Genomic DNA, 26474 nt, shown 5'->3' with positions numbered 1-26474 from the left:
TAATGAAATGCCATGAAAAGAGAAAGTATAACTTAAAACAGCTAGCCAAGGTCCCCAGATCTCTTGTGTCTTCTTATCCCAAGCTTCCTATACCAGCCACCTATACATCATCATATTGATCGAATAAGGAAGACTTAAGCCCTGGCTCGGAGACAGAAATCTTGTTCCAAGGTCAGACAGTGGGTGGCAAAGGTCATGGGTCACCTGTCTCCACAAACCCGCCCTTGATGTACTGTACCTCCCCTGACCCATCCACGACACCACACACACACACACACACACACACACACACACACACACACACACACACACACACACACACACACACACACACACACACACACACACACACACACACACACACACACACCACCATCCCCGGTTCTTATGCTCCTATGCTCTCCCATGAGAATCCTATTCTGCTGATGAGTTAAACCAGCTTGAGACAGAGAAATCCACGGGATTTCTACCAGGCTGGTCTGCTGCCATGTAAGACAGCGATCGCAGTACTCAGCTACATCAATCAATATCCAGCCAACGTGGTCACAGCATGTAGTAGCCAATGTAGCCAATGCATCACTTTAAAAGTCCATCCAGTTACCAAAAGTTCATCCCGCAATACTGGAGGTAATTCATCATTAGATGGATTATTCTGGGAACTTTGACTCTGCATGGGCACATGGATTCCTCAGTAAGCATAATCTCAATAATGCTAAATCGCTCACAGATCTTTGGCCGAAAGGTATGCGGTAAGTTTGAACTCAGGGCAATGAAGTACACTGGAGATGAAGGGTGAATGAATACAATGATATCCTCTTTACTTTTAGAGAAATGTACCACGTTAAATGAAGAGCCAGACTTGTTTTTGTTTTCACGCCACAATGGCATTACGTATTCATGGGTTTGTATTTGTTAAAGACCCTTGTCTCCTGTCAGACTTTGCCTCCTTTCCCCTCAACTCAGAGAAGGAAATATATTAAGCTTTTTACAAATACAGCATGACAGGCCAGATACAGCTAACTTAAGGTTTCATGTCAAACCTGTCAGTGATATTTAACAAGACAAAGATCTAAAGCACTTCAATAAAAAAAAGAAGAAGAAAAAAGAAAAAACACCAAAGAGGCTCATATGTGAATGAAAATAGGAAAAATACCTCCTTAAAGATGTGGTGAAGACCCACGGTTTTGAACAATATATTGCAAGTGACAAATTAATAAGTAGCTAATTTAAATTTAAAGTAATTCCAAATAAAGATTTTCAAAATCTACCATGGTTCACCCAGACGTGGTGTAGTGCGGTGTAGTGTGCTGCTTCAGCAGCTGGTTTATGAACCACTACAGTTTTCTATCTGTAACTGTATTGAGCATATTGTTATGGTTGTCGTGCTGTAACTCAATGCTATAAACACCAATAGTTCTCGCTGTTTGCTCATGTTTCGTGCCCAACTATAGCAGAATGTATACAGGAAAAATACAGAGTTCAGTGTACAGGGCCTCGGGCTGTTTTGAGCTCAACTGGGAATAGATTTGTTCAAGGGCAGCGTGCAATCATGGACCTGTGTTATTCCCTATGATTGCCAGGCCACTGGTGAAATACACACACACACACACACACACACACACACACACACACACACACACACACACACACACACACACACACACACACACATACACACATACACACACACACACACGCGCGCGCGCCTAACTTCATATTCAGCAGGAAGACAAGAGTGAGAGAGCATTGGATGGATAGCTCAGACCAGGTGGCGTTAACATTGTTGTGCATCACTCTGCCCCTTGCTGTTGCTTATTTCTAACTTGTAACATGCACTATGCATTAGCCAAGTCTGTTGTCAAGGCGACATGATGGACATAAAAAGCAGCTTACAAGAAGCTCTCAATATGGCTCTGTGAGGGTCAATAAAGACACATGGAAGCAGAAAACGGAACAAAGATTCGGTTCACAGTTCCAAATGCTGATCATTTCATCACAATTACAATAGAGTTTTCAATGTGTTAGGATGGTACTGCTGTGTGAGCAATACTCTGGACAATTGTTATTAGGCACAAGGTTGGATTATTAGCATTAATTGTGTTCACATGCACAGTAATTCTCACACATTAATCTGATCATGTGCAGACAAATCTGACTCATACTTCGATGGTGTTGCAGGAATAGCCAAAATATCAATCAACATGCTCACAGAGAATAAATTAAGCATCAGATGTAGGCCTATCTGACTTTTATTTCCCCACTGACCGATAACTCTGCATGCTTTGCATTACAACGATGTGCAAACTCTGATTTACTTCCTTGCACCTGTGCATGCAACACATCCAAAACGTGTATGTGGTTCATTAGCTACAGCCTAAATTAGAATGTGAGACATAATTGGAGTAGTGGTGTGGCTGTTTGCATTGTGACTACCTGTCTGTACTATATTATTAGCTTGTATAGTGCTTGGTGCCAAAACAATTTCTGCCTCCCTTGTTAAAGCTGCAGGTTTTAAGCTTAAGTCTCTTAAGTTTCAACTCTGGTGAGTTGTAGAAAAGAAGTGTTTCAAAAATCCTATCCAAAATAGCCTTTACGTGGACGTGTCTGCAAATAATGAGGATGTCTAGTGCACTGATGCTAACAGATACGGCTTTTCATGAAAGTTGGGAGTGCATTGTCTGGTTTAGTTTTTGGGATGAACCTTGCAATCTGAACTGCAATCAATCATACGCATCGCTCTTATTGTTTTTGTAGATCGCACAGGAAATATTGCAATCAATCATGCCTTTGAGACTATTCATGTGCATTTCCTATATTTCTAGTGTTTCGTGCTGGAGTAAAATGAATCTTTTGGTGTTGTATTTTGCAACACCTAAGCCTTATGTTTCCTCGAATATCATCGTCCATTGAATCGTTGTGAATTGTGAATATGTTGTTTTTGTCGTATGTCACAGTCAATGAAAATTAGCCATAACACTTACTAGTGTTTAAGGTACCCAATTGAACAATGCTACTGCTACTGCTGCCAGATAGTATAGTGTTAACAAATTATATTCACAAATTCCTGAACAAAAACTGAATAATAATTACAATAACACATTTGTATGTTAGCTTAGCAATTTACCAGATTTATAATGCTTGGTTCTGTGTGTTAGATTAATTCCTTGTTGAACTCTTATTTTGTCCTTATTTTTAATATTCCCAACTTTTTGATGTATGCGTGCATTTTCTGTTTGCCTGCAGTGCTTTGGGGGTTTTAATGATGAAAGGGACACAGCATCAAAGAGATCAGCTCATCAGCTGAAGATAATAGAGAAACAATAAGGTGGCACATTATGTTGATCCTGCCTAGTCGGTGTAATAGAAACCAGGGATAAAGATGTGTAATTTGATTATGTTATTTTATTATTTTATTTATTTTCTTCTTATAATATCCTTTTTTTAACTTGCCGTTATATTAGAAGGTAGTATTCAGGACAAGGACACTATAAAAAAGCAAACAGCCAACTAATAGCTGAATAGGGCTGAGCAATATATTGATAGTGTAGATATAATGATATAAAAATATGGTATTTTCCTGGTTTTAATCACTTAAGCCTTATTTTATACTTTAAAAAATTGTCAAACAATTTTCTAACATAACAAAAATAGCAATGAAAATGTTCTTCTTTTTTTTCCAAACTTAACATCATCACAATGCAATATTATCGTCACAATAGCAATATTGAGGTATTGGGCAAAAACTATTGTCCATGTTGCCCAGCCCTACAGCTGAACATCGGTTTTACGTAAACCCACCATAATTGAACCTGGGATCATAGGCTATTGTTCTTCCACCACTTGGAAGCACCAATGGCAAAGAGTCAGGGCATGAACTCAATCATTGAGAGAAATATCTGCTCCACACTGTAAGCTCAAGCTGCATTTGCAACCAAGTTTGTTATTCAGGAACTCTGCAGGCAGCTTAACAGGCTCAAGTATGTTAGAGAAAGATACAAATGTGCAGTCTGTTCCGTGGGTGTACTATGCCTTAGAGCTTGTTAAAAGGGCCTGGTCAAGTTGTGTTGGATTTTAACAGCCCTTCGCACAGATTGGCCTCTCTGGCATCTTGAAGGCCCATAAAGCCTGATTCATCACCCCTCTCACTCGCAGAGGGCACGCAGAAGGCAGCGAAAGAGCAGCACTCAGGTATGCTAAAGTCATCCATGATGGAATCTGTCAACTCTGCAAATGGCTCCCTTTCGCCCTGCTGCCTTGTGCATTTTATCAGCCGTTAGAGTCGATGACAGAAAGTCTATTGAACTCTTACTGTCTCCCCATACAAATGATTCCTTTCCGTTGGGTAACGTTTGTGTTAGAACGGGCCTTGATTATCAGTCAAATTGGTGCTCAGTTGACATTAGGAGGGATAACTCACGGATGCAATATTTGTCAGGCGGTTTAGCCCCCTTGTTTGCGGTATGGTCCCCATTTACCTCACATCACTCCTTTTCTTGCCTTCCCTCCAGTAATCATTATATTGGGAAATTCTATTTGTTGCGGGGCTGCTGACAGCCCACGGGATTGAGAAATACCATTTAATAATTTGCTGCTGCAGCCACATCTTCCAGCTCAGCAGAATTTGGGGGTAAAAAACAGCAGGTGGGCTTTCAAGAGACTCGTGAATGCTATTGGATCATTTTTTTGAGTGACCGTTAACATGCCCAAATGCTCTGCCACAATTTTCCCACATGGTTTACATGGAATAATAGATGCTTTATGCTCAATGGTTAACCAATTAGCAACAAAAAAAAACAATAAAAAAAAAATCTGTATTTCCAACGTGCCAGCTGATTAGAGAGAGCGAGAGCGCACACCGAGAATGACATGACTAAAAAGCTAACGCTAGCCACAGGACAATGAAATGCACGAATGTGTCTTTCAGTTTGCCTTGTTTCTGCTATAATAACCTCACCTGCTAGCAGCTACCGTAGAAGAACCGGTGTTGTAAAGTTGTAGTGTGATTATTAAGTAACAAATAACATACTTATTAAGTACACGTATGTTATTTGTTGCAACTTGCACCTGATCCATTTTTCATGCTGATATTTAACATAACACTGGGGTGGAGTAGAAAAAAACTACAGTTGACCGGATTTTAAAACCTGCACAGAGTTTGACACGACGATGCAAGTCGGGAACAATGTTGGATGCATGCCCCACCAGGTTATGCAATACCCATTGTACTCATTGTCAGATTACCCATTGTACCCGCCTGTCTGTCTGTGCCCCTTTTATGCCCATATATGGAGATCTCTCTATCTGTTTTGAAAGGAGCCACATAAATACAATTCTGATAAATGTTCATTCTGTGTACACATTTGTTCATTTGGGGTTGGGTGCAGTACGTGGGCCATAACTGTATTTCAGCCTTACTAATCATTAATTAACCGGATAATGATGTTGCCACACTATCCACTATTCCTATCCGTACGTGTTAAGAGGCCTGCGTTATTCTTGTCATATACTGTACATCCTTTTCTCATTAGTGTAATACTGAAAACTTGATTAATCGACAATTGCAAATTTGCACACAATCAATAACTTTTGAACTTTGAAAATGATATATTCATTGCTTTTCATCACCACGCAAATTGGTTTTCCCATATGGTTTGAAAAATGTATGTAGCCTATGTTATCATTCAGTCTGTCTCCGTTAAGCCATTCTGCTTTTGCCCCAGTTTTAGACTGCAGATGCTATGCTACAGTATGTACTATGTAGTCTATATGTATTTATGCTGTTGATATCGAAGGGGAAGCAAACTGTAAAGTTGATTTCCTCATGATCTGTCCAGCTGTTGGTGAGGGGTTAAACACTGTCATGTTCTCCCACCACTGCTCCAGTTTAAACTGCACGTATTCTTGAAACAGTTTAATGCAAATCCTGTTGCTGTGACAGTGAGATCAGGAAGAGGTGCCCAAGAAAACTCACAATTATCCAGGTGTTCAAAGGCCTGGGCCAGTGGGTCTAAACCTGGGGGTCGCGAATCGCGATCCCCCGAGGGGTCGCAAAATAATTTGGAGGGGTCGCCAGATACTTTTCTGAATGTGCTCAAAGAATCAGTTCTAATATTTCAGTAAAAGCACAGTCATATGATACAGTAGGTAAAATGTTTCGGAGGAAGAGAGAGAGTGAGGAAGTGTGTGTACTGTGCATGTATATGTGTGTGGCACTGGCCACAATGAAACAGACCATTCACACTGCCCCTGTGTGCTGGGATTTACTCCTCCCTTTGCCACATAAACTTGCTCCGTGAAAGTTTAAGAAAATTTCACATGGCAACAGCGAGAAGTTAATCCATGTAAGGAAACTGTCGCAATACATGAAACGTGGCTCTCAACAGCCTGTGGACGGTGCGGTGGTGGATGCGTCTTGCTGTTAGTGAGATACTAAGACGATCCATACAAAATATTACACACCTAACACCCCACAAGTATTGTGAACTTCAACCTGCAAGTGAGAAACTCAAAGTGGGTTCTAACACACGAAAGCTTAACATCTGAGTTTTTCAACATAAGAGGAGGAACTGCAGGGCCAATGCCATTGGCTACTGGAGCTGTGGGAAGACAAGAGTGGTGCATTTATTTTCCTCTCGGATGCACGGTTCAACTTGAATATTACTCCGCTTATCAAAACCCTGGTTTTAGAAAATGTACCACAAGCTGTAACGATTAACTAATATAGCTATTTTAATTGGTATACAGTAGCTGTCTTAGTCAGTATGTGTGCACACACGTGTTTGTTCAGTGTGCGCACACGCACAATCGGTTGTTCAGTGCGTGGATGTTGTTCGATTGGTGAGTCGTGAATGAGGGGGGTCGCGAGCCATTGCCAAGTCTTTTTGGGGGGTCGTCAGCCAAAAAGGTTGAGAACCACTGACCTAGGACGTAGGTGTGTGTGTGTGTGTGTGTGTGTGTGTGTGTGTGTGTGTGTGTGTGTGTGTGTGTGTGTGTGTGTGTGTGTGTGTGTGTGTGTGTGTGTGTGTGTGTGTGTGTGTGTGTGTGTGTGTGTGTGTGTGTGTGTGTGTGTGTGTGTGTGTGTGTGTGTGTGTGCGCGCGCGCGCGCGCAAGGGGTTTTGTAAGTGTCACCATAAATATACTAGGCTGTAGAGTAGACTATGTACGGTAACCTGTGCATATTTGAATGTTGCTTTATTTCGACTTAGGATCGACATGCTTGCTACTTAATAGTTGATTTTCTTCACTACATTAAATATGGACTAGGTACTGATCTCATACTGAACAATCCCCTTTGCTACATTTGCTTTACTCCGTCTGTCTTTGACATAAAACAATAAACTGGGACGCCAATATTTGCCTGTGAAGTCCATGGAGAGATCACTCGCATTCTTTGCAAAAAAACTCTTGCCTTTACCCCACACAAATGTGGGGTAGACTGCTTTGTCTCTCAATATTGGAGTTTTTAGATGCATTCCTCAAGAAAAAAGTATTCTCCTTTGCATAAGCACTGGGTTTTGTGTATATTGTTCTATTCCCACACCATTAATAAGAATAAATCAAGTTTGGAACATTGTCTCTGCAATATTCTGGTGGCAGCCCTTGCAGAATTTGCTATATGAACTACATATGTCTGTGGTGTGGCATGCCATTGTAGAACGTATCAGAGCAAAATACATTTCTGTCCAAGTTGTCAAAACACAGTCACGCGTACAATGCTTTAACTCATGCAATGAAGGAGCTCTCAAGTATTGCGTAATTTATACTCCATTGAACGTAGTGCTGTCGTACGCCAAATATAGCCAATTTACAAGCTCACAACACATCGCATGCGACGCATTGTGAGCTTGTAGAACGGGTATTTTCGGCATGTGACACCGTCACACGACAAAGTATAAGTCCGGGTTATGACTACAGCAAAATGCACCAGGAAGGAGAGTGAGTAGCAAATCCCATGAAAATAATATGAAAGGGAATAAATTGGTGAAATAACTAAATTGGTAAAGTCAATTTGTTCTTTCTTTCGTGGCTTGCCTTGTACAATGTTAATTCCGGAAGTTTGTGAGGAAGCTGCTTAAAAATGGTAATCCAGGGAGGAAGAACTTCACAAACCTGCCCCAAGCCTCCTTTAAACCCTATTAAGAAGTATTATGCAGTTTTCTAGAGGAACTTGGCTTAAACTCTTAATGTCTAGTTGCTTTCCTCTGGCCTTATCCTCTTTGGTTGAGCAGGTATCAATTAAGAGAATGGCTTTTAGTTTTGTCTCAGGGAAATTCACTCGACCACAAGCACATGACCAGACATTGGTCGCGCATGAGCGTGTGTGCGTGTGTGTGTGCGTGTGTGTGTGCGTGTGTGTGTGTGTGTGTGTGTGTGTGTGTGTGTGTGTGTGCGTGTGTGCGTGTGCGTGTTTAGAGAGAAGAATCTCTGAGGTTTCATACGATTATTCTTGCTTTCTTTTAATACTGCTTTTATTCTTCACTGACAGCATCATGATGGGAAGATTTATAAATTAAGTTATGTCAGTCATGTTTTTATAGCAACACTGAATCAGTGTGGACAATAACACGGCAGGCCCTCGGTTTAGTTTAAACTCAGTGCTTTGACAATAACCATCATGGCTTATAGTGTGCAAGTCATCTACAACTCCTGCAAGGATGGTCTCTCCTGTGGCATATAATATATGTCAATTTGCCTGGTGATTTATCATGTTGGCTAACTGAGCTGGTATCACCTAACTCAGAGAAAGAGAGAGAAGTAAAATCCTTGATGTTAATTTATCCATTTGCACACTCTCAGAGTTAAGGATTTTACTGTGAATGTAGGGAGACGGTTCTTGGCGCACAATCCACCCTGTAATGGCGAAAGCAGCACACAGGCACAACCCTCATGAGAAAACAGGGAAAGATGAGAAAATAAGTGGGTCAAGGAATAGGTGTGAGGGACAGGGCTTGGGAAGAGGACCCACTGAAATCGATGCACTTCTCAAGGCTTCCTTTAGTGGGATATTGAACACCAGGGAAACTATAGCGTGGAGGTACAGTACATGATGGGCTAAAAGCTATAAATGTCCTCTCTGTGTTTGATTAGAACATTCCCAAGGCATTTCTTAGCGATCAGATCGTGTGAGGCAAGTATCATATTAGTAGTGTATTTTCGCTGTTACCGAAAATGATGCCCAAAATATGTGCCAAGATAACGCTAGTCTCCCAAGATAGAACATATCACGTATCACTGCTGTTAGAGTATTTAAGGAGGCAATTGTTCTGTCAGTCCCTCTAGTAAATGCAAACTGCTCTTTATAGCAGCTACCCACTTAACAAGGTTTAATTAGTTGCTACAATGTTTATCTCTTTTTTTTTCCCTAGCTGAAGAATCCTTTTTTGAAATTGATCAGGAGGTTTTAAGGTTCATTTAGCACTTGACTGAGCCATTCTTCAGAGTTCAAGAACAGAACCATCATACATTTAACCCATATTATTGCCTTCTAGGGATTAGGCTGTCTCATGAACAGCTTAGATTGTGGCGTTATCCAGCATCCCACTCTGGTGTTTCTAAAGATTTCTAGAAAGCAGGGCCCCTGAGAAAAAGGGTGAGCATCCTAAAAGGTTCTGCATTGCACTGGACAAGCTACTCCAAACATTAATGTGCTCACAGGATTTTTTTTGTAAGTTTGGAGTGCTAGGCTACCAAGGGGGAAAAGTATTTCAGCTGCACTGTACGTCTCTTAGGTAAGTTGTTTTGCAATGTAAATCTCTGCCTCTCCCAAGTGTCCCAGTTACCACCATCTACAATTCAGTTGACTTACAATAAATCATTTTAAATCAGGTCTGCCTATGGGCCAAACGTTAGTTATCCCAGGACACTTTGCTTGTCTTTTTAGATGTCAGAAACCTCAGAAGGAAACCAAGAGAAAGAGATGATTTAATTTTTCTAATCTGCTAAGTGTGAATTAAACATTTGAATATGTTTTTAATTATTAACAAAAAAAGACTGTTAACACTATCAGGTCTTGGAGTCTTCTAGTCTTACAAAGGAACACTATATAGCAATCTCAGTAGAGTTAAAAAATGATTGATATATTCCAAAACCCCCATAAGCAAAACAATCAAAGCTGCACATCTTTGAGTGGAACAAATTCAAGAGGGTCTTGTAAGAGCGCACACAGAATATCCTCTGCTTGTGATTTCAGTAAATGATTTAATTTGTCATAAATCACCATGGGTCTAGATGAGAGAAGAAAAAAAAAAGGAAAAATCTAATTTACAAAATTTGTGTCCTCGTTTGTTAGTGGCGCAGCACCTCAATTACCCAGTGAAAAGCTTTTTATTTATTCATGCACACAAAGTCACGTATTCATGAGGATTAAGCAGAAAGTCACTCATAGACTGGCAGGCACAGATAGCATATTTTACCATGTGAGGAATCGCTGACACATTTTGCCCCCAGAAGATTGAAAGAAAGCAAGGGAAGAGAAGGACGGATGAGTGCACTTTTGGGTCACTGCATGGTCAATTCCGCGAGAAAGTTTATTCTGATTTTGTTTTCAAGAATATGTAAGAGGGCTTCATGTGTCCTGCAGACAGTGTTCAAGCTTGAAAAACAACTACTTTTCTGTGAAACAATAAAGGCGACGCTATTGTAATGCTTTGTCTTTGTACCCTTCCATACAGTAGCCTATGTAGGCTATTTCCCCATGGAAAGCGAGGGTTTATAGCCTTGGCTTGAGAAGCAATTCAGAATAAAATACTTTATCTACAAATGCAATCGGTCTATCCACTATAATATTAACACAAAAAGCCTTTCAAATGAAACAGAGAATACATGGGCGAGCTCCTGGTGCGCGCAGAGAGAAAAAAAAAACACAACATATTTTACAGTGAGTGACAACAAAGTACATTCCCCGCGGATCAAATGTCCGCTCTCCAAAAAATATCAAATCATCCTAATAGCCAAACCCCTCTTCAGAAATTGTTAGGGAAATCCTCTCTCCGCTGTCATATTACCCACATTTATCAGGATGCAGCATAGCCATTACGGCTGGGGCTTTATCAAATTATCTGCTCAGAAAATGGCCGAAAAGGGACACATTTACAACCAACTGACTTTGTCTGCTCCGCTGCGGAGCAGCTATATTCCGGGATGCTGCAGAAAGCAAAAGCAAATTATGGTGAACATAACACAGAGTTCAGTGGAGCGTTAACAGAATGAATGGCCCTATCCTGATTCTCTATCTGTTGGGACAGATGTCCCTAAGTCCCTGTGAGTCCTGAGGTGGACGGCCCTGCAAGCCATGGCAGATGCTCTGAAGGTAGGACAGATGGGATTCGCCGGGGTACCATGACGGTGTTTGCATTTGATTTTAGGGATATTAATATGATTCATTTCTGAAAATATTAATATCGCTGAGGTATAAATGCCAAGAGAAGAGGAGTTTAAAAAAGGCCAACTGTACAAGGCATTGACAGTAGGTACTGTATTATTGTAGTCATTTCAGTTCTGCATGAAATCTAACTTTAGATGGTTCAGCATCACAGGTTCACGTCATATGATCCTTTTCAATGCTTTAAGTGTGGATCTACCAAGCAACCAATGTCCATGACCTTAATATAATATAACCTGAAGGACCAAAGTTCTATATAATACTTACTACTCACTACCAGTACTGTGAACTTCCCTGTAGAGATCTTTGAGCAGCCCTAGTTCCTTTTTGTCTTAAGACATGAAGATACAGTAGAGATGTCAAACAGGGGTCAAATCAATGAAAACCATATACTATTCACCACAGTGAAAGAATAGATCTGCTTTGTGCGTGTGTGTGCATGCATGTATGTGTGAGTGAGTGTGTGTCTACAGTATGCTGTCTGCTTGTCTGTCTGCCTATTTTATCTGTGTGTATAGTGTTTTGAAAGATGCATGAGTCGACCTGTGGGTCTGGCAGGTAGAGGGGATCATAATAATGACTCCTATCTCATGTCGTTGATACCTCCATATAAAGAAATCCATTGTTCGCTGTGGTGTAAATATATTGGTTCATGGGTTTCTGATAATAGAATTTTCACCACGTTGAGCAATTGCAGGTGGGTGAATAGCAAATGCTGGCGGGTGCAGGTATTAATGTCCAAGCGTACCCCTGCATCACTAGTGATAACTAGATCTACTGTGTGAATGCTTGTATTTGTTAAACAAAAATAACGTTTTTCAGTAGTCTAGGCTAAAACAGACACTGCAATGTAAAATCATGAGTGTTAAATGGGCCCATTTGGTTCCATTTGTACTCTTGTCAGAGTTACAATAACACTGATGATTTGACTGTGTCAGCTCATATTGTTTCTAATTGCCACTGATAGGAGAGAAATAAGATCATTTCATTCAGCACAATTTGTGGTAAATTAAAATCAATGGCCCCAAAGATGAGATTAAAAACTTGATCGAATCATTTTGACAACTAACGACGGCATCACACCGTGCAGTGGAACTCACAGTTTGAATGGACAAAGCTGCTCAGTGGTATAAGCATTGGAGTGTGGCTTTGGATAATGGCAGTGTATTGATCCTCTGCTATTTGTTTTGAAATTCTAACTTTTTTCCAGTGTTTCATATTACTTTCAAAACAGGCTATGACCAAAAGTTGGTTATTGATATACGAGAACTGAGCATTATACTGTTGACTTTGTGTTTGAAGTTTTGGAAAGTTGTGGTAAAGCTTGAAGTGTTGCGGCAGGAGAATCTGACAGACACTGGAGCTTTCCAAGACCCTTGGGTCGGCAATAGTTGTGTGTGTGTGTGTGTGTGTTTTCCTTTTTCTTTTTCTTTTCCCCAAGCTGTCCTGAGTTTCCTGAGTCTGTTCTTAACTAGCGCGGTACAATGTGGGAAGTTTGTACAGCTACATGCAGTTCAATGTATGTGTCTGCATGTGTGTATGACTGTATGTGCATGGCAGTCAGTGTGTTAATTTACGGATGTGTTGTAAATATCCAAGTCCGAGATCAACAAAAGCCTTCGCAACGCTGTTGATGAGAGAAACCATACCATGGACATGGTTCACCTCAATCTAACAAGCTCACTGGGCCAAAGGCCACCGTTGGCCAGAATTCAACAATTATTGTGACCTACCGAGTGAGCATAAGTTCCCTTCCATGTACTGTGTAGCCCAATCACCAGGCATATCACATGAAATAGGAGCCAGCCAGCGGGAGACCCCATGGCACCTCTGTCCACACCACAATGTGTTGCATTAGAGGGTGTATTATTGCACGGACCAGTGAGTCACAGAAGCGACAGCACGGCTGATCATCAATTATTATACCTCAGTGGATCAAAATGAGCATATCTGCTCATTCCAACACCCCCAGTGGTGGCCTGCGGTGCCTGAGCGCTGGCTTAGTGCACCCCCCCCCAACTGCAGCTCAGCACCCCCTACCACCGCCACCACCACCCCTCCGCACCTGTAAGCTCGGCAACACCAAGCGGAACAGCGGCAGAGGCACCGGGACATGCCTGGAGACAACATCTGCCTCCCCCCCTGTGACCTGCCGAGTTAAGCCAACTGCAGAATCAAGGGCACCCTCGCAGAGGTCCCTGTTTTTTATCATAACAAAAGTCTTTGCTGCCACCGCTGTCTGTATGTGGCTCCAGGAGACGTTCCAGTCTATTTTCTACTAATGCTATGTGCTCTTTCTATTTCTCGTTCTCTTTCTCTTTCTCTTTCTCTTTCTCTTTCTCTTTCTCTTTCTCTTTCACTGTCTGTCTGTGTCTTCTGATGTTTTCTGAGTGGTTTTAGACAAAATGCTATGTGCTCTTTCTCTTTCTCTTTCTCTGTCCATCTCTTCTGATGTTTTCTGAGTGGTTTTAGACAAAAAAAAATTAGACAAAAACTTCTCTATTCAGTCTCTATTCGCTCTATTTTTGTTTTGGGGGCACATACCAATGTTATTACATCTGTTTGTCTCCTTTTCTCCATCTTTTTTTACTCATCAAAGTGCATTAAATTCTGATCTGATTTCAAGTACGTAGCTCATAATGAAGAAAACTTTTTCAATCAATCAAAAGAACAAAAGGAATGTACTTGATAAAAAAAGATGTTACACCACAGATGAAGTTCTCTTTGTTGGTGCTGATTCCTCTCCAGACTTCACAATCAATTTGGTGGTGATTTATCCATTCTGAGCTACCAGAATGTCTTTTCCACGCTTTGCAGGCTCCCTATGACAGATGTTTGACACATAAAATCCAGCAGGGCTACTGGATGAATGGAATCAGGACAAATCAATGCAATCACGCAGGTGTCCGGGGGGAACGGGGACAAAGGGACACAGTCTGCCTGCCTGCCTGCCTGCCTGAGTCTCTGGCAAGGCATGAGAGCCAGGTCTGCTCTAGCGTTCGTGGAATAGGGTGGCAGGCAGCTGACTGACCTCGCAAACACGACATTGCCTTGAGGTCCCCGCAGATGCCTTGCAAAGGGCCACAGGCAGAAGTGGCTGGTGAACTTCACCAGGGCGACTGTGATGAATGCCTCAGTCGGCGTGCAGAGGAGGGCACGCAACAGCCAGGTTTATGTGTTCAGTGTCAAGCCCCTCAAAAGCCCCCGTCATATTCTGTTAGGCCGAACATTTCCCACAGGGACCTCCTGCAACCTAACCCCCCCCTCCCCCAGTGCATCCTTGCTGAAATCTCCCCATTCTCTCATATATATCTCTTGTGTCACCCACACTGCTCCTTCTTCCTTTCCTCGCCACACACTCTCTCCATTTATCAGTGTTACTGGCCCGTGAGTAGTCTCTGAAGTGATTCATTTGTCTGAGAATGCCAATTTATCAGCCAGTCAGTGCATACATTGATCGGCTGGCGATAGGGAATAGGGGATGTGTACAGTACAGTGCAGAATAATCCAGTTCATGCATGTAAATGGAGCACCTGGATTAAATCAGGGTGGAAACCTGGTATCCTGAATTAAAACATAACCCGCATTGCTTCATTATGTTCGTGCAAATTGAATTAAATGCTGGTGGTGCTGGTGGTGACGTGATTAGAATGTGAAGGTGGGGGGGGGGGGGGGGGGGGTGTTAGCTATGATGCATGAGATTCACGGTGATTTTTACGCGATTCCTCTTGAATGACATTTCAGCTGAAATATGCTAATGCACAGGATATAGACAGATGGCATAATGGCTGTAGCCGTCTGGCATCATACCGTTTGTCACTGCAGCAATACCTCTGCTATGAGTTTAGACTGAATCTCAGGAAAAATGCAGTTTATGTCCCAATATTATTTCATAATAAAATAATAAGCCAAAGATATACAGCACTCTCATTATACTTTATGTTGGTTACAGCTTGCATCATATCTCTATATCCAGCCATAGTGTACATAACAAGACTCCCATATTTAATTCATTTTCCATCTCAACATACAGTACTCTCTCATCATTCATGTTCCACTGATAACATCAATAAATTTGCACTCTTTTAGCATGATGAAGCTTTTGAAATATTTGCCATATGTTTCTTGCCTGCCGTGCTGTTCCACTGCAATATAAGGACAGCACAGGTCAATAGCATTAATGGGTATGGGAGTTGGTGAAAATACAACCCCTGTGTTGCTGTGGTCTGCTCAGCCTTCAGGAGACATATTGACGCACAGTTATTTTGGTCAATAAGTCCTTCTGAGCAGAGGCCATCCTTATCCTTGAGACCGACTGCACGTGAAAAATGAGAAAGGGATGAGACCATGCATTTTAATCTGTCCACGGTTCTGTATCTTAAAGGGAGTAAGAGGAATGGAGAGAGAATGTGTGAGAGAGAGGGTGGAGGGACTTCCTATGACCCTGCCAGAGGTTCACTGCTGCAGTTGTTAGAGAATTGTATCATTGTCAGCCATCGTGCAGAAAATACAACATGTCCGTAAGGCAGTGTATAATGACTTTATTATTAAAATATAAAACCACACTGACCTCTGAACTAAAGACCGTCGGGCTGAGTTGTCATAACAAAGCTTACAGACTTATTTTAAGGAGAATTTACTTTATGCAAAGGCCAAGGCAGAAAAAAACTGTTGTCAATCAAATGAGCCGACATATGTTTTAACAACATGCTAAAGGAACCCACTTGGGTGGTCTGTGTGTGACTGAGCGCATCCCCGTGCATGTGCGCGTGTGTGCTCTCCTCAAGCCTCACATATAAAAGGGAGTGGGATTTTTGTAAAAAAGAAAAAACGAAAAAGAGCTATCTATAACAAATGGCCTTGAATAAAACATTAGGATATCTATATTTTATTGCATCCCATGTTTTCCCTCTGCATCTGCGAGGAGTGAACATTTCTGCTGCATTCTTTCAGTCCAGTAACCTCAGCTCCACACTCAAAGGAAGATGTGATGCTTGAGACTATATGTCAGAGATCTGAAAGGAAGATTTCCGAGATGTTAAAGTTCATTAGATTTCGTACATGGGCAGATTCGACTAATGGACACGTGTGGGTTTCTATTTTGGTATCTTTTCCTGGGCCAGATGGTTCTGAATCCGAACACAGAAAGCAGCAGCCGCTAACTGAACAGTGCACTCCCTTTAGCAGCTCATATGACCCAGGCATCATTAAAATCCACATATAATCTAAGCACTTTTGATTAAAGCTACATGGAACCCCACCCCACACACCCCACACCCCACCCCCACCCCTCTAATGATTCAAGGTTGGTGTTAATTAGATCATATCGCCTAGATGGGATCAAGGACCAAGACAATTCCCCTCCCTCACACCCCACATTTCACAGGTTTAATATGCAGGCCCAGCTATATTCCCGTTTAGGAATCACAGAGTCAGTGAAACGGAACGCAGTGAATTGCTGGCTCGGGCCTTTGAGCCTCCGCCCTTGTTTGAAGTCTCTACCCTACAGAGTTCAGAATACATTGTCCGGAGACACGATCAAACTTGGCAGTTATTGATCCATTCCCAAACCAGACATGGGACTTACTGAACATGTTAACAACTTTGGAATGAGTATTTTAATTGTGCAGGTCTTTGAAAAGCCTCCTCAAGTCTCAGAGCTTCTGGGTGAATGTTTTCGCTGTACCGCTTGAGCAGCGGGATTGGTGCTGCGTCATTCAACCTTTATGTTTTTCTCCCTCTGAACTGTGCTTCAATTCATGGAACAGAACTATCGTATTTGTCTGAGTTCTGTGTGAGACAGGGAGGAGGCATTGTTTTAAATAGTTTTTTATGTTTTAGTATACAGTAGTCATTAGCTGAGTTTTGTCTCATGTGTTGTACTGCCGTCTGTTGATACTTTTTACATTTTGTTGTGTGTACTTGCTACACATGATGACAGTTAATGAATTGAATTGAATTGAACAGTTGACTGTAACAGTATGTTGACTGTGCAGTGTGCACGGTACTATATTTAAAAAAATAGTTTAGCCACCTAGGTCCTAGGCTGAAAGGTGCCTTGTAAAGGACAGGCACTGATTGTCTCATAATCTTCAACTACCCAGAAAGGCAACATGTCTTGTCCTGGTGAAATGTGGATGATGGCACCATAAAGCCCCCTTATCAACTTCACAGTAGACTGGCAGGGCCATCAAAGAATTGGCTTAATACTCTGAAAAAAGAAAAAGGTTTCTGACACTTCTCAGTCTTTTGAAGGTAGTTGGAGAGTTTCTGCGATTCAAGTTGACTCCCCCAGATCAATAGTTAGTCTCTGTCTGAGACAACTGGTGTGGCATTTGAACCAGATAAAACAAGGGTTCCCCTCCACATCACCTTAGACAACTGAGCACTTCCGTCAAATCCAAATCGGCTGAGAGGGATACAGGAGAGTCCAACTAAATCCCCTGCTGCGTTAGTCCAAGACACACTCAGAACCCTTCCTCCGATCCATAAATGGAAAAAGAAAAAAAAATCTTAAAAGGATGGGCACAATGTATGTAGGCTAATTCTCACTGTTGCTTCATTTAGCTCCATTGATGGCCCACTGGGACGCTGTAAAAAGTTCTGGGAGCCCAAAGCACAAAGGCCTTTATTTATTTATATGAGGGAGAATATATGGCAGGAGGCAAACTGGTGCAAATGATTTGAGGAAAAGTGGTTTGAAGAAGTTCCACTAGACGGTTGAATGACTGCTGCAGAAGAAGACATAGACTAACGCAATGTTTCTTTCGTGTAAAACAAGGATAGGCCTACTGTGTACGTATGCTACACTGTGGTACGGCTAGCACTGAGAGAGCTGAACTGCATGTAAGGTCACAGTATGGGAAGCCCTGCAGCCTTACAACAGCGGCCCACTCTCTGACCTGTGATCAGCCATTTATCTGGATCATGCAACAATGTTGGACTTTCAAATCACTGAACACAGATCTTCTTCTCTCTCGCATGTCAGCTAAGTCTTTCCCCCTGGTCGCCGATGACTTTGTAACACTAATTATGGCTAATTGTGCCAGGCTGAATGGATTTAGTCACATTGCAAATGATACGCCATTGGTCAGTGTCACAATGTTTCCACAGAGAAATTCAGTGGGGAATGGAAATTTGCACAAATGAATGTAATTAAGAAGCACATTCATTACTTCTAATTGCATATGAGAACCCTCAAAGTGAAATTGAGATTGGATTCATATGAATAATAAACGCCCCAACTGTACTATACTGTACGCCATGCTGTAACTGGTCACATATCATGAGTGCTACCTTATCGTATATTGATATGGTTAAATGGCTCTCAGAGTATGTTCTATTTACTTTAGTTGCAGTCAAAAACCTTTAGTTTCAGAAATCTGAACACACATGTTTGATGACATGTTGTCATGTCTGCCAATTCCTTTCCTGGTCTTTCATCAAATCTCTTTAAGTGTTGCATGCACGTTCATGCACAGATTGTGTCTAGACTGTCAAATCCCAATCTTGGCATGGCATGGGCGCTTAGACTTACAGGACCGGGTTAGTCATTGGGGACGCATTAAATATTCAGCTTGTTCCATTGTGTTTGGCACATAAGATCAAGTGAAATACTCCTTTCCAAAGGGTAAAAATAATATGATAAAAATTCAGCCACTTGTGAATTTGTTCAACTGGGAACTCAGTCAGAGAGCTATTATGAAAATGTCGGACCTAGTGAAATAAAATAATGAAGCCCTCCAATGTACTCTATGAACTCAATAGCTTAATCAGATAATTTGTTTAGCAGTTCAGGGATTGTAGTGAATACTGCACCGTTGATAAAGTAAGTTAGAAGTTAAACAAAAGTTTGACTGTTATCTGTCTTCAATATATGACTATCCTCTAGTAAAAAAAATACTAATATATGTACATGTATATATACTGTATATACGCTACTGTATGTGTTTAAAACATATTAAACTACTGATTTTGAAAATAAAATGGGAAAAAAAGGATTAACTTTAAGAGTGAGATTTAGATCTTAGAAAGACAACACTTAAGCTGGTCATCTCAAAGCCACATGCCACAGATTAAGATTTCATTGACTAATGGAATAGTACAGAATGGCAACATGTACAGTAATAGACAAACGGATATTTTGGGCATGTCATTATAGGTGAAAATGTCCACAAATGTCACAAATGTGTTCAAATCTTAATAAAAAACTAATCTGAATGAGACTAGTTGTGAGCTTGTAGTTCAGCTATTTTCACTAAGTACAGACTCTTAAATCCTTCAACTCCAATAATGCGAGACAGAAATAAGTATATTACAGATTGTTCCGAGAGCTAAATTGCGTATTGTCTGAGTAGCATGGGGGATTTGGTGGCAGCAGATTTTACTGCACTTAACTTTGTCTGAGAGCTTATCACTGCTTGCTGCTGTCATGACGTGACGACTGCCATCATTTGACAAAAGCCCTCCAGGACAGTCATTAAGTCAACATCAACTTGATAACATGGGCTGTCCGCAAAGAAAAGTAAAAGCAGCTTATTTAATTGTTTTGATGACATCGTCAAAGCTTAATTGATCATAACAGCAGCCAGCCATGTCACTCAGAAGGAGGCCCACAGCCATTATCATGTCAAGTAAAACAAATACAATAAAAAAAGATTCACAGAACAAAATCTATGCTGCTGAGATGAGTCAGAACTGAAATTCTCTTCCCGGCTAGATGTAATTAGCATTAAGGCCAAGATAACAGTACACCTTGTACTTTCAGTGCATAGCAATCAGAGAAGTTGCACTCTGAGAACCAGCTAATGGTGAAACATGATCTGTGGGAAGAAAAAAACATTGATCTGAAGATGTAGCTGTGGTGTTTTTTTCCTGTGAGAAAATAGCAACGTAAAACAAGCACCATTTAAATTCTTCATTTCCATCGCACTGGATGTTTACGCGCATCATTATGCATTCCTGTTTTTGATGTTTTGATGAACTGCCGCTATTTGGCCAAAAGGGACAGGTAGAATTCATCGTGCTTAATTGTTCTGGATGTGTACTTCTGGAAATGCCAGCTGTGAGATATACGGAGGTGGGACCTAACAACACACATGCTAATGATATTAATTTGTAGCTTTTATCTATTTGCAGAGACGGGGGAGGAAGTATCAAAAGCTCGGGAACAACGTGCAAAAACTAAACAAGCGACATTCGCAAGACTACTGCCAACGTGCTAAAGTAAGCCTAAGGGCGGGAAAGCAAGACGCCATAAAATGAATAGCCTCCTCCCTCATAAATAATAGAAACATAAAATGTCATATGAACTTTATTTCAAGAGCGGTGGTCTAATAAAGATGCAGCTTTAAAGAGGAGTTGAGAAATTCATTGTCAGAAGACGACCACATGGTTTGCCTTTAGCGCAGACGGTTGCTCAGCACAAGCTGACATTCAGCAGCGAGCCACGGCACCTTTAGGAAACAATACCGCTTAGACTCATGTTCACCTTTCTCTCCACTTCTTCCCTCCGTTCAATTTTTTCCCCTTTCTCTTCCTGTCATCCCATGTTCCTCGCACTCGTTCCTCGCTGCCTTGTTCTTTCTGCTTTACAAATTGAGACGACACGATAAGAGATTACCATCGCCATGCCAGCCTGGCACTCATTGATAAAACCATATCTAATCCATCTTCGCTCCCACTCCCGTCACCAATGCACTCATCTCTGAGATGGTCAACACGCTGGTGGGGATCCATCTCTCCCGTTTGAACTGAACTGCACAGTCAGTCAGCTTATCTTGGAATTTATGGGAAGAAAAAATGGACGTGATGAGTAGGGGTCCAAAACAACATGTAACGTGTGTGTGTGTGTGTGTGTGTGTGTGTGTGTGTGTGTGTGTGTGTGTGTGTGTGTGTGTGTGTGTGTGTGTGTGTGTGTGTGTGTGTGTGTGTGTGTGTGTGTGTGTGTGTGTGTGTGTGTGGGGGGGGGGGGTGCACGAGTGCACTCACGCTAGGGAGTCAATAGTCAATCGAGCTAAAGTCGATTAATACATTTTAATAAAATAGATTTTCTAAAATATCAAAAATAGCTGATCTACAGTACAATCTTGTGTACAACAACGTGTTCTGAGCTTGTACTTCTGCTATTTTTGGTACGATATACAAGCACACCATTCTAAAGTAGACCATAAAACAGGACATAAGTGGTTAATTACAATAATCAATTTAGTTGATTATAAGAAAATCAATTGCGACAATGCGTTGATATCTAAAATATATATTTTTTAAAGCGCGATTCTCGATTATTCGATTAATTGAAAAAGTAATCTATAGAATAGTCGCTAAAAAAATGGATAGTTCCAGCATCGAAAACCACAAGATGAACATCATTTGCATCCATACCTGCATTTACCTCTATAAATCATACATATCTGACTTGGCTCTCTTCTGTTTCTCTTTCTACATACTAAGTGCATAGTGTGACAGCTGAGTGCACTATTGATCTACACATAACTACCAGAGAAGCACCGTCTTTCCATGACTTTAATATTAGTCAATGTATTCCTTATCCAATGTTTACACGACTTTCTGCTGTAGTCTAGAGCCGTCCATTTCAGCCTGGTCTTAAAATAGCTGAGAGAATTACTTTGACTTTAATCACATTTTGGCGTGATAAGGCTATAAGGGAGCATTATGAGGGGCTTTGCTGTCAAATGACTAAAACCACTACCACAGCAATATTCAACTTGCAATGACACACACACACACACACACACACACACACACACACACACACACACACACACACACACACACACACACACACACACACACACACACACACACACACACACACAGGCTTTACAGTCTGCTCTGTTCCGTATGCCATTAATGTGGCAATTTATACAAATACATATGCATTTACCATATTAGCATGGTGGTCCTCTATCCAAAACTAATGTTCTTTAACAAATATTACCCCTGAGGGGGAATGGGTAATATGCATGCTATTTGAGTAGAACAGTTTATGAAGTATGTGATGTTTACCTCATTGAATATTAATATGATGATGAGCAATTGCATCCGCATATGAATGAACCGCACATGAATCACTGTTATCACTCTGGTTCAAATTTGATAGAAAACAGCTGGTAGGGAGGCGGATGATCATGTGATGTGATGTGTGCACATGTCTTCTGTTTGTGCGCGCACGTTCGTGTGTGTGTGCTGCTATCTTTGTGAGAGCCAAATGTCCTCACACGGATAGAAAAAAAAGAAACATAAAATGAGGACATTTTTGCTGGTCCTCAGTCCTCCTCACTGTTGACAGAGTTCGCTGTGCAGCGATCTACACGTGTGGACCAGATAATAAAGTGAAATAATACTGACGGAGGAATAATAAAATGAACAGATAGGGAGGCATCAGCTGTTGCTGGAACTCAGACCAAAAGGACATAGCTGAGGGCGTTTATTCAATCACTCATTTGAAATAGTTGACAAGCACTTCCGGCATTGTCAATTGTTGTAAGAGTCCACAGTCCATACGGTATATATACAATTGGCAAGTGGCAAGTGCGGCTGTGTGTTTGTCTGTTTGTCTGGGTCTTCAAAAAGTTAAGTTTCGTTTTCGGTTTCACCTCCGGGTGTTGCCACATCCATGAAAAACAAGTGGACCATCATGGGCTCTGGTGTTGCCAAATCATGTGCTAGAAACAAGCACTGGTGTTGCAATGAACGTCTACACGCTCTACTGTCTCAGTCTCCAATGTGCGGGCCAGGCTACTAGACGGGAGGGCCGCACAGCGGCCCGAACCTCTAGTACAATACAATTGAGAGCATAATGTTAAGACTCACTTTGCAAGAGGCTGTTTTAGATATTAGGACTTAGGGTTAGAGTTAGAATTAGATTACAGTTAAAGAGGTGGTGCCATGGTTTTGCACTTTTTTAGTTTTTCATGTGTCTATGAGGTTGATAGAACTTCATTAAGCCCCCTGGTGCTGTTTTTATGGTGTTTTATGTCTTCTCTGACTATTTTGAGTTTCTTCCTGGAGGCTGAAACCTTGAGGGTCAAACGTGCCAATAGAAAAACAGCACTTTAATGACACAGTAGAAATATACCCTCCCCCTCATTATCATAACACAACAGGTGTGAGCATGAGGAGGAGGAGGGACTAGGACAGGTGGGTGGTCTTGTAGGAGGAGGCGGAGGGACTGGTTCAGGTGGGAGGTGCTAAGGTGAGAACCAGGTATACTTAAAGGGGAAATCCACCCATTTTCAATATTTAACTATGTCATTAATATAGCATAAAGGAGTTGTGTGGAAATAAGAAAAAAGTTCCCCCCTTTCTGTGTTGCCTTGAACTGGAGGATTGATTGTGGGTTTAACATTGCAAATTACAACGTGATGACTCATCATGTTGTAATTTGCAATGTTAAACCCACAATCAATCCTCCAGTTCAAGGCAACACAGAAAGGGGGGAACTTTTTTCTTATTTCCACACAACTCCTTTATGCTATATTAATGACATAGTTAAATATTGAAAATGGGTGGATTTCCCCTTTAATGAACTGGAGGCGTGTCCTCATAAAAACATAATTTTAACACTTTCTATACACTTTTTTGGAAAAAAAAATAGTATAGCCATAATACCTGATGATCATGTTTTAGGGGGAGAAAAAATCATTGAAAATCACGGCACCCTGTCTTTAAGGCTATGGTTAGGTACAGTACAGTAGGTGGCCAGTGACTTTGGCCAGTTTCACTTTAAAAACCTTTGCATCATGCGTGTCACACAAACAGAATGCGATGCGTTTTGTTCATATAACAAGTTTGTTCATATAGAGTCCTATCCACAAATCCACCATTTAACTTCCACAATCCACATAATCAAAACCATTGGTGGTGTGTGCTGGATTCGAACCAACATCATCTCGGGTCACGTGCTCCATGCAGGAGGTGTGGAAGGAAAATGGCCAAAGTCACTGGGCCACCTACTGTATGTACTGGAGATGGTACGTAGTTCGTGGAAATACAATGTGCGTGCGTGTGTGCCTGAGAGACCGAGTTTGTTCGAGGATCACAAGAGGTCAGACTGATACAGCAAGACAAGGCCATCATGCAAACCAGATTTGTGGTTGGTTCTCAAAACATCCGCTTATTAGAAATAGAAATAGAAACTGTCTATGGGATGGACAGTTGCTTGTAAATTGCAGCGGAGGCCCTCATCAGTGTGTCACCCATCTTGTCTAATATATCTAACAAATGCATCCACAATCCCGCTGACAGTGACACCCAGGCCCGTCAGCACAGCTGCTGGGGAGGCTGATGCACCGAGGGAATGGTGTCTCACTTCCAGCCATGGCACAAACGCAATGCTACACGTAGGTGTATGCAAAGCAATCTATTTCCACCCATCTTCCATGTTCTCTCTGTTAGATGGAGAAACAGGAAAAAAAGAGACTTTTGCGTGTTGACAGGCAACTTCATGCAATGGATAAAGCTTCCACCACACATGGTGGAGGGCAGGGTCCATACTGATCTATGCCTCAATCCATTGTCTGCATTGTGGCATGCAGGAGAGGGGGTTACCCTCTACGAAATCAAATCTGCTACACCAAGGCTGGAACATCCAGAGGGTGGTTGGGGCGGGGGGGGGGGTTACACGAGATAGGACAGAATAGTGTTCTTTATGTTGAGACAGAGCGAGATCACTTTGGCTGAATAATTGGAATGCCACTGGTATACAAGTTAAGGTTTCAAACCTCTACCTCTGGCAGACAATTTGTATTTATTATTATTATTAGTATTACCCTTATTATTATTATTATTATTTATTATCAATTCCTGGAGTTTTTACTCGTCAGTGGGTGGTACATAGCCTGGCAAACCCTCCCTCCGAAAATCTCATTTCCGGAGGGAGGGTTTACCAGGCTAGGTGGTACAAGCACTGATCTGACTTACAGTAAAATGCAGATGTCTGGCTTTATGGTCTGAAATCATTACCTCAGGTCATACAAATATGAAAAAGAACATGATGCTGGAGCTTCATTCCTGTTTGAGGTGGACTTTTATGAAGAACATTGGTGGGCAATAGCTAAGCCATAGCCGGTTTACGGTAACAACTGCCTTCATAAGAATGCATTCAGAAATAGATCTAAGGCTTAAAGCGTTATGATTTCCTTTTGATCTGAAAATTAACAACGTGAACAACATAAACAGAATTCAGCATTAGATTCTGTATAAAATAAGAGCAAAAATGGCCACCAAGTGAATACGGTCAACGATCTTTAAATCAAGCGGTACTCACTGGATTCGGGATCTGAGTTCCCATCTCCCTCGGTGCGGCTGTTGGGCGACGTTTGCTCAAAGTACTCCTCTTGGGAGAAGCCAAGTGGCAGAGGCTGGGTGGTGCTGGCCGTGCTGCTGGGCTCCGGGTCCCCCAGCCCGCTGTCACTGCAGCTCTCCTGGGAGCCATCTGGCAGGTGGAACGTCACACGGCGCTGGGTCTGTAGCACACCGCAACAAAAAGAAGAAGCAAAAACTAAAATCAATTTTTCTCTATCATTCTGGTGATATATTGAAATTGCCAGGTAAAAAGCAAAACCACTTGAAATGTCACGAAAGTGTCAAATTCTACCTATTTCAGAATGTGAGCAATAGCAGTTGAGGAAAATGGAAAAGTGTTGCTTGTGCATGCACTGGCGTGTGTAATTTGTCTCTTTTTATTTGGGGGAGGTCAATCAAAGGATCATTCTCAGAGGTATTTTTGCACTTGAATTATAGCCAGAGGTTGTTGTTTTTTCCCCCTTTATTTTCCTAAAAGGGACAAAATTGTAGGTCAGCTAAATAAAGGTTTACTTATTCACCAGACTCCTTTCACTGTTCATTCAATATCTTGGCCATAGGGGCCTCATTAACTCCTAGGGCTTCCATAGTCAAATGTTGAGCATTATTAAAATAAAAAGTTACCGGAAATACGTGTTTGAAATGGTATTTTAACAACGCAGCACCTCAACCGCAGAGCTTGTTCCCAGACCCACAATGTATTTGTGGAAGTGTCTTTTCACCCCTGCTCCTTAGAGAGTCTCTGCACACCACTGCTGGCATGCAC

At 41.6% G+C, this 26474-nt stretch overlaps 1 protein-coding gene across 1 annotated transcript in view; it reads right to left on the bottom strand.

The window, feature by feature from the left end:
• Nucleotides 1-26474, bottom strand: part of pcdh11 (protocadherin 11) — a gene marked incomplete at its 3' end in the record, with an annotated part of 148518 nt that overhangs the window by 20675 nt on the left and 101369 nt on the right. Inside the window, exon 6 of the mRNA XM_084042045.1 lies at nt 25671-25869. Coding sequence (XP_083898171.1) covers nt 25671-25869 — 199 coding nt within the window. The remainder of the gene's footprint in view (nt 1-25670; nt 25870-26474) is intronic.

The sequence above is a fragment of the Gymnoscopelus microlampas genome (assembly GCF_963454915.1).
Source record: "Gymnoscopelus microlampas genome assembly, chromosome: 18".
Taxonomy (NCBI): domain Eukaryota; kingdom Metazoa; phylum Chordata; class Actinopteri; order Myctophiformes; family Myctophidae; genus Gymnoscopelus; species Gymnoscopelus microlampas.
The sequence above is the reverse complement of the archived record's forward strand: the minus strand, read 5'-3'. Positions and strand labels throughout refer to the sequence as shown.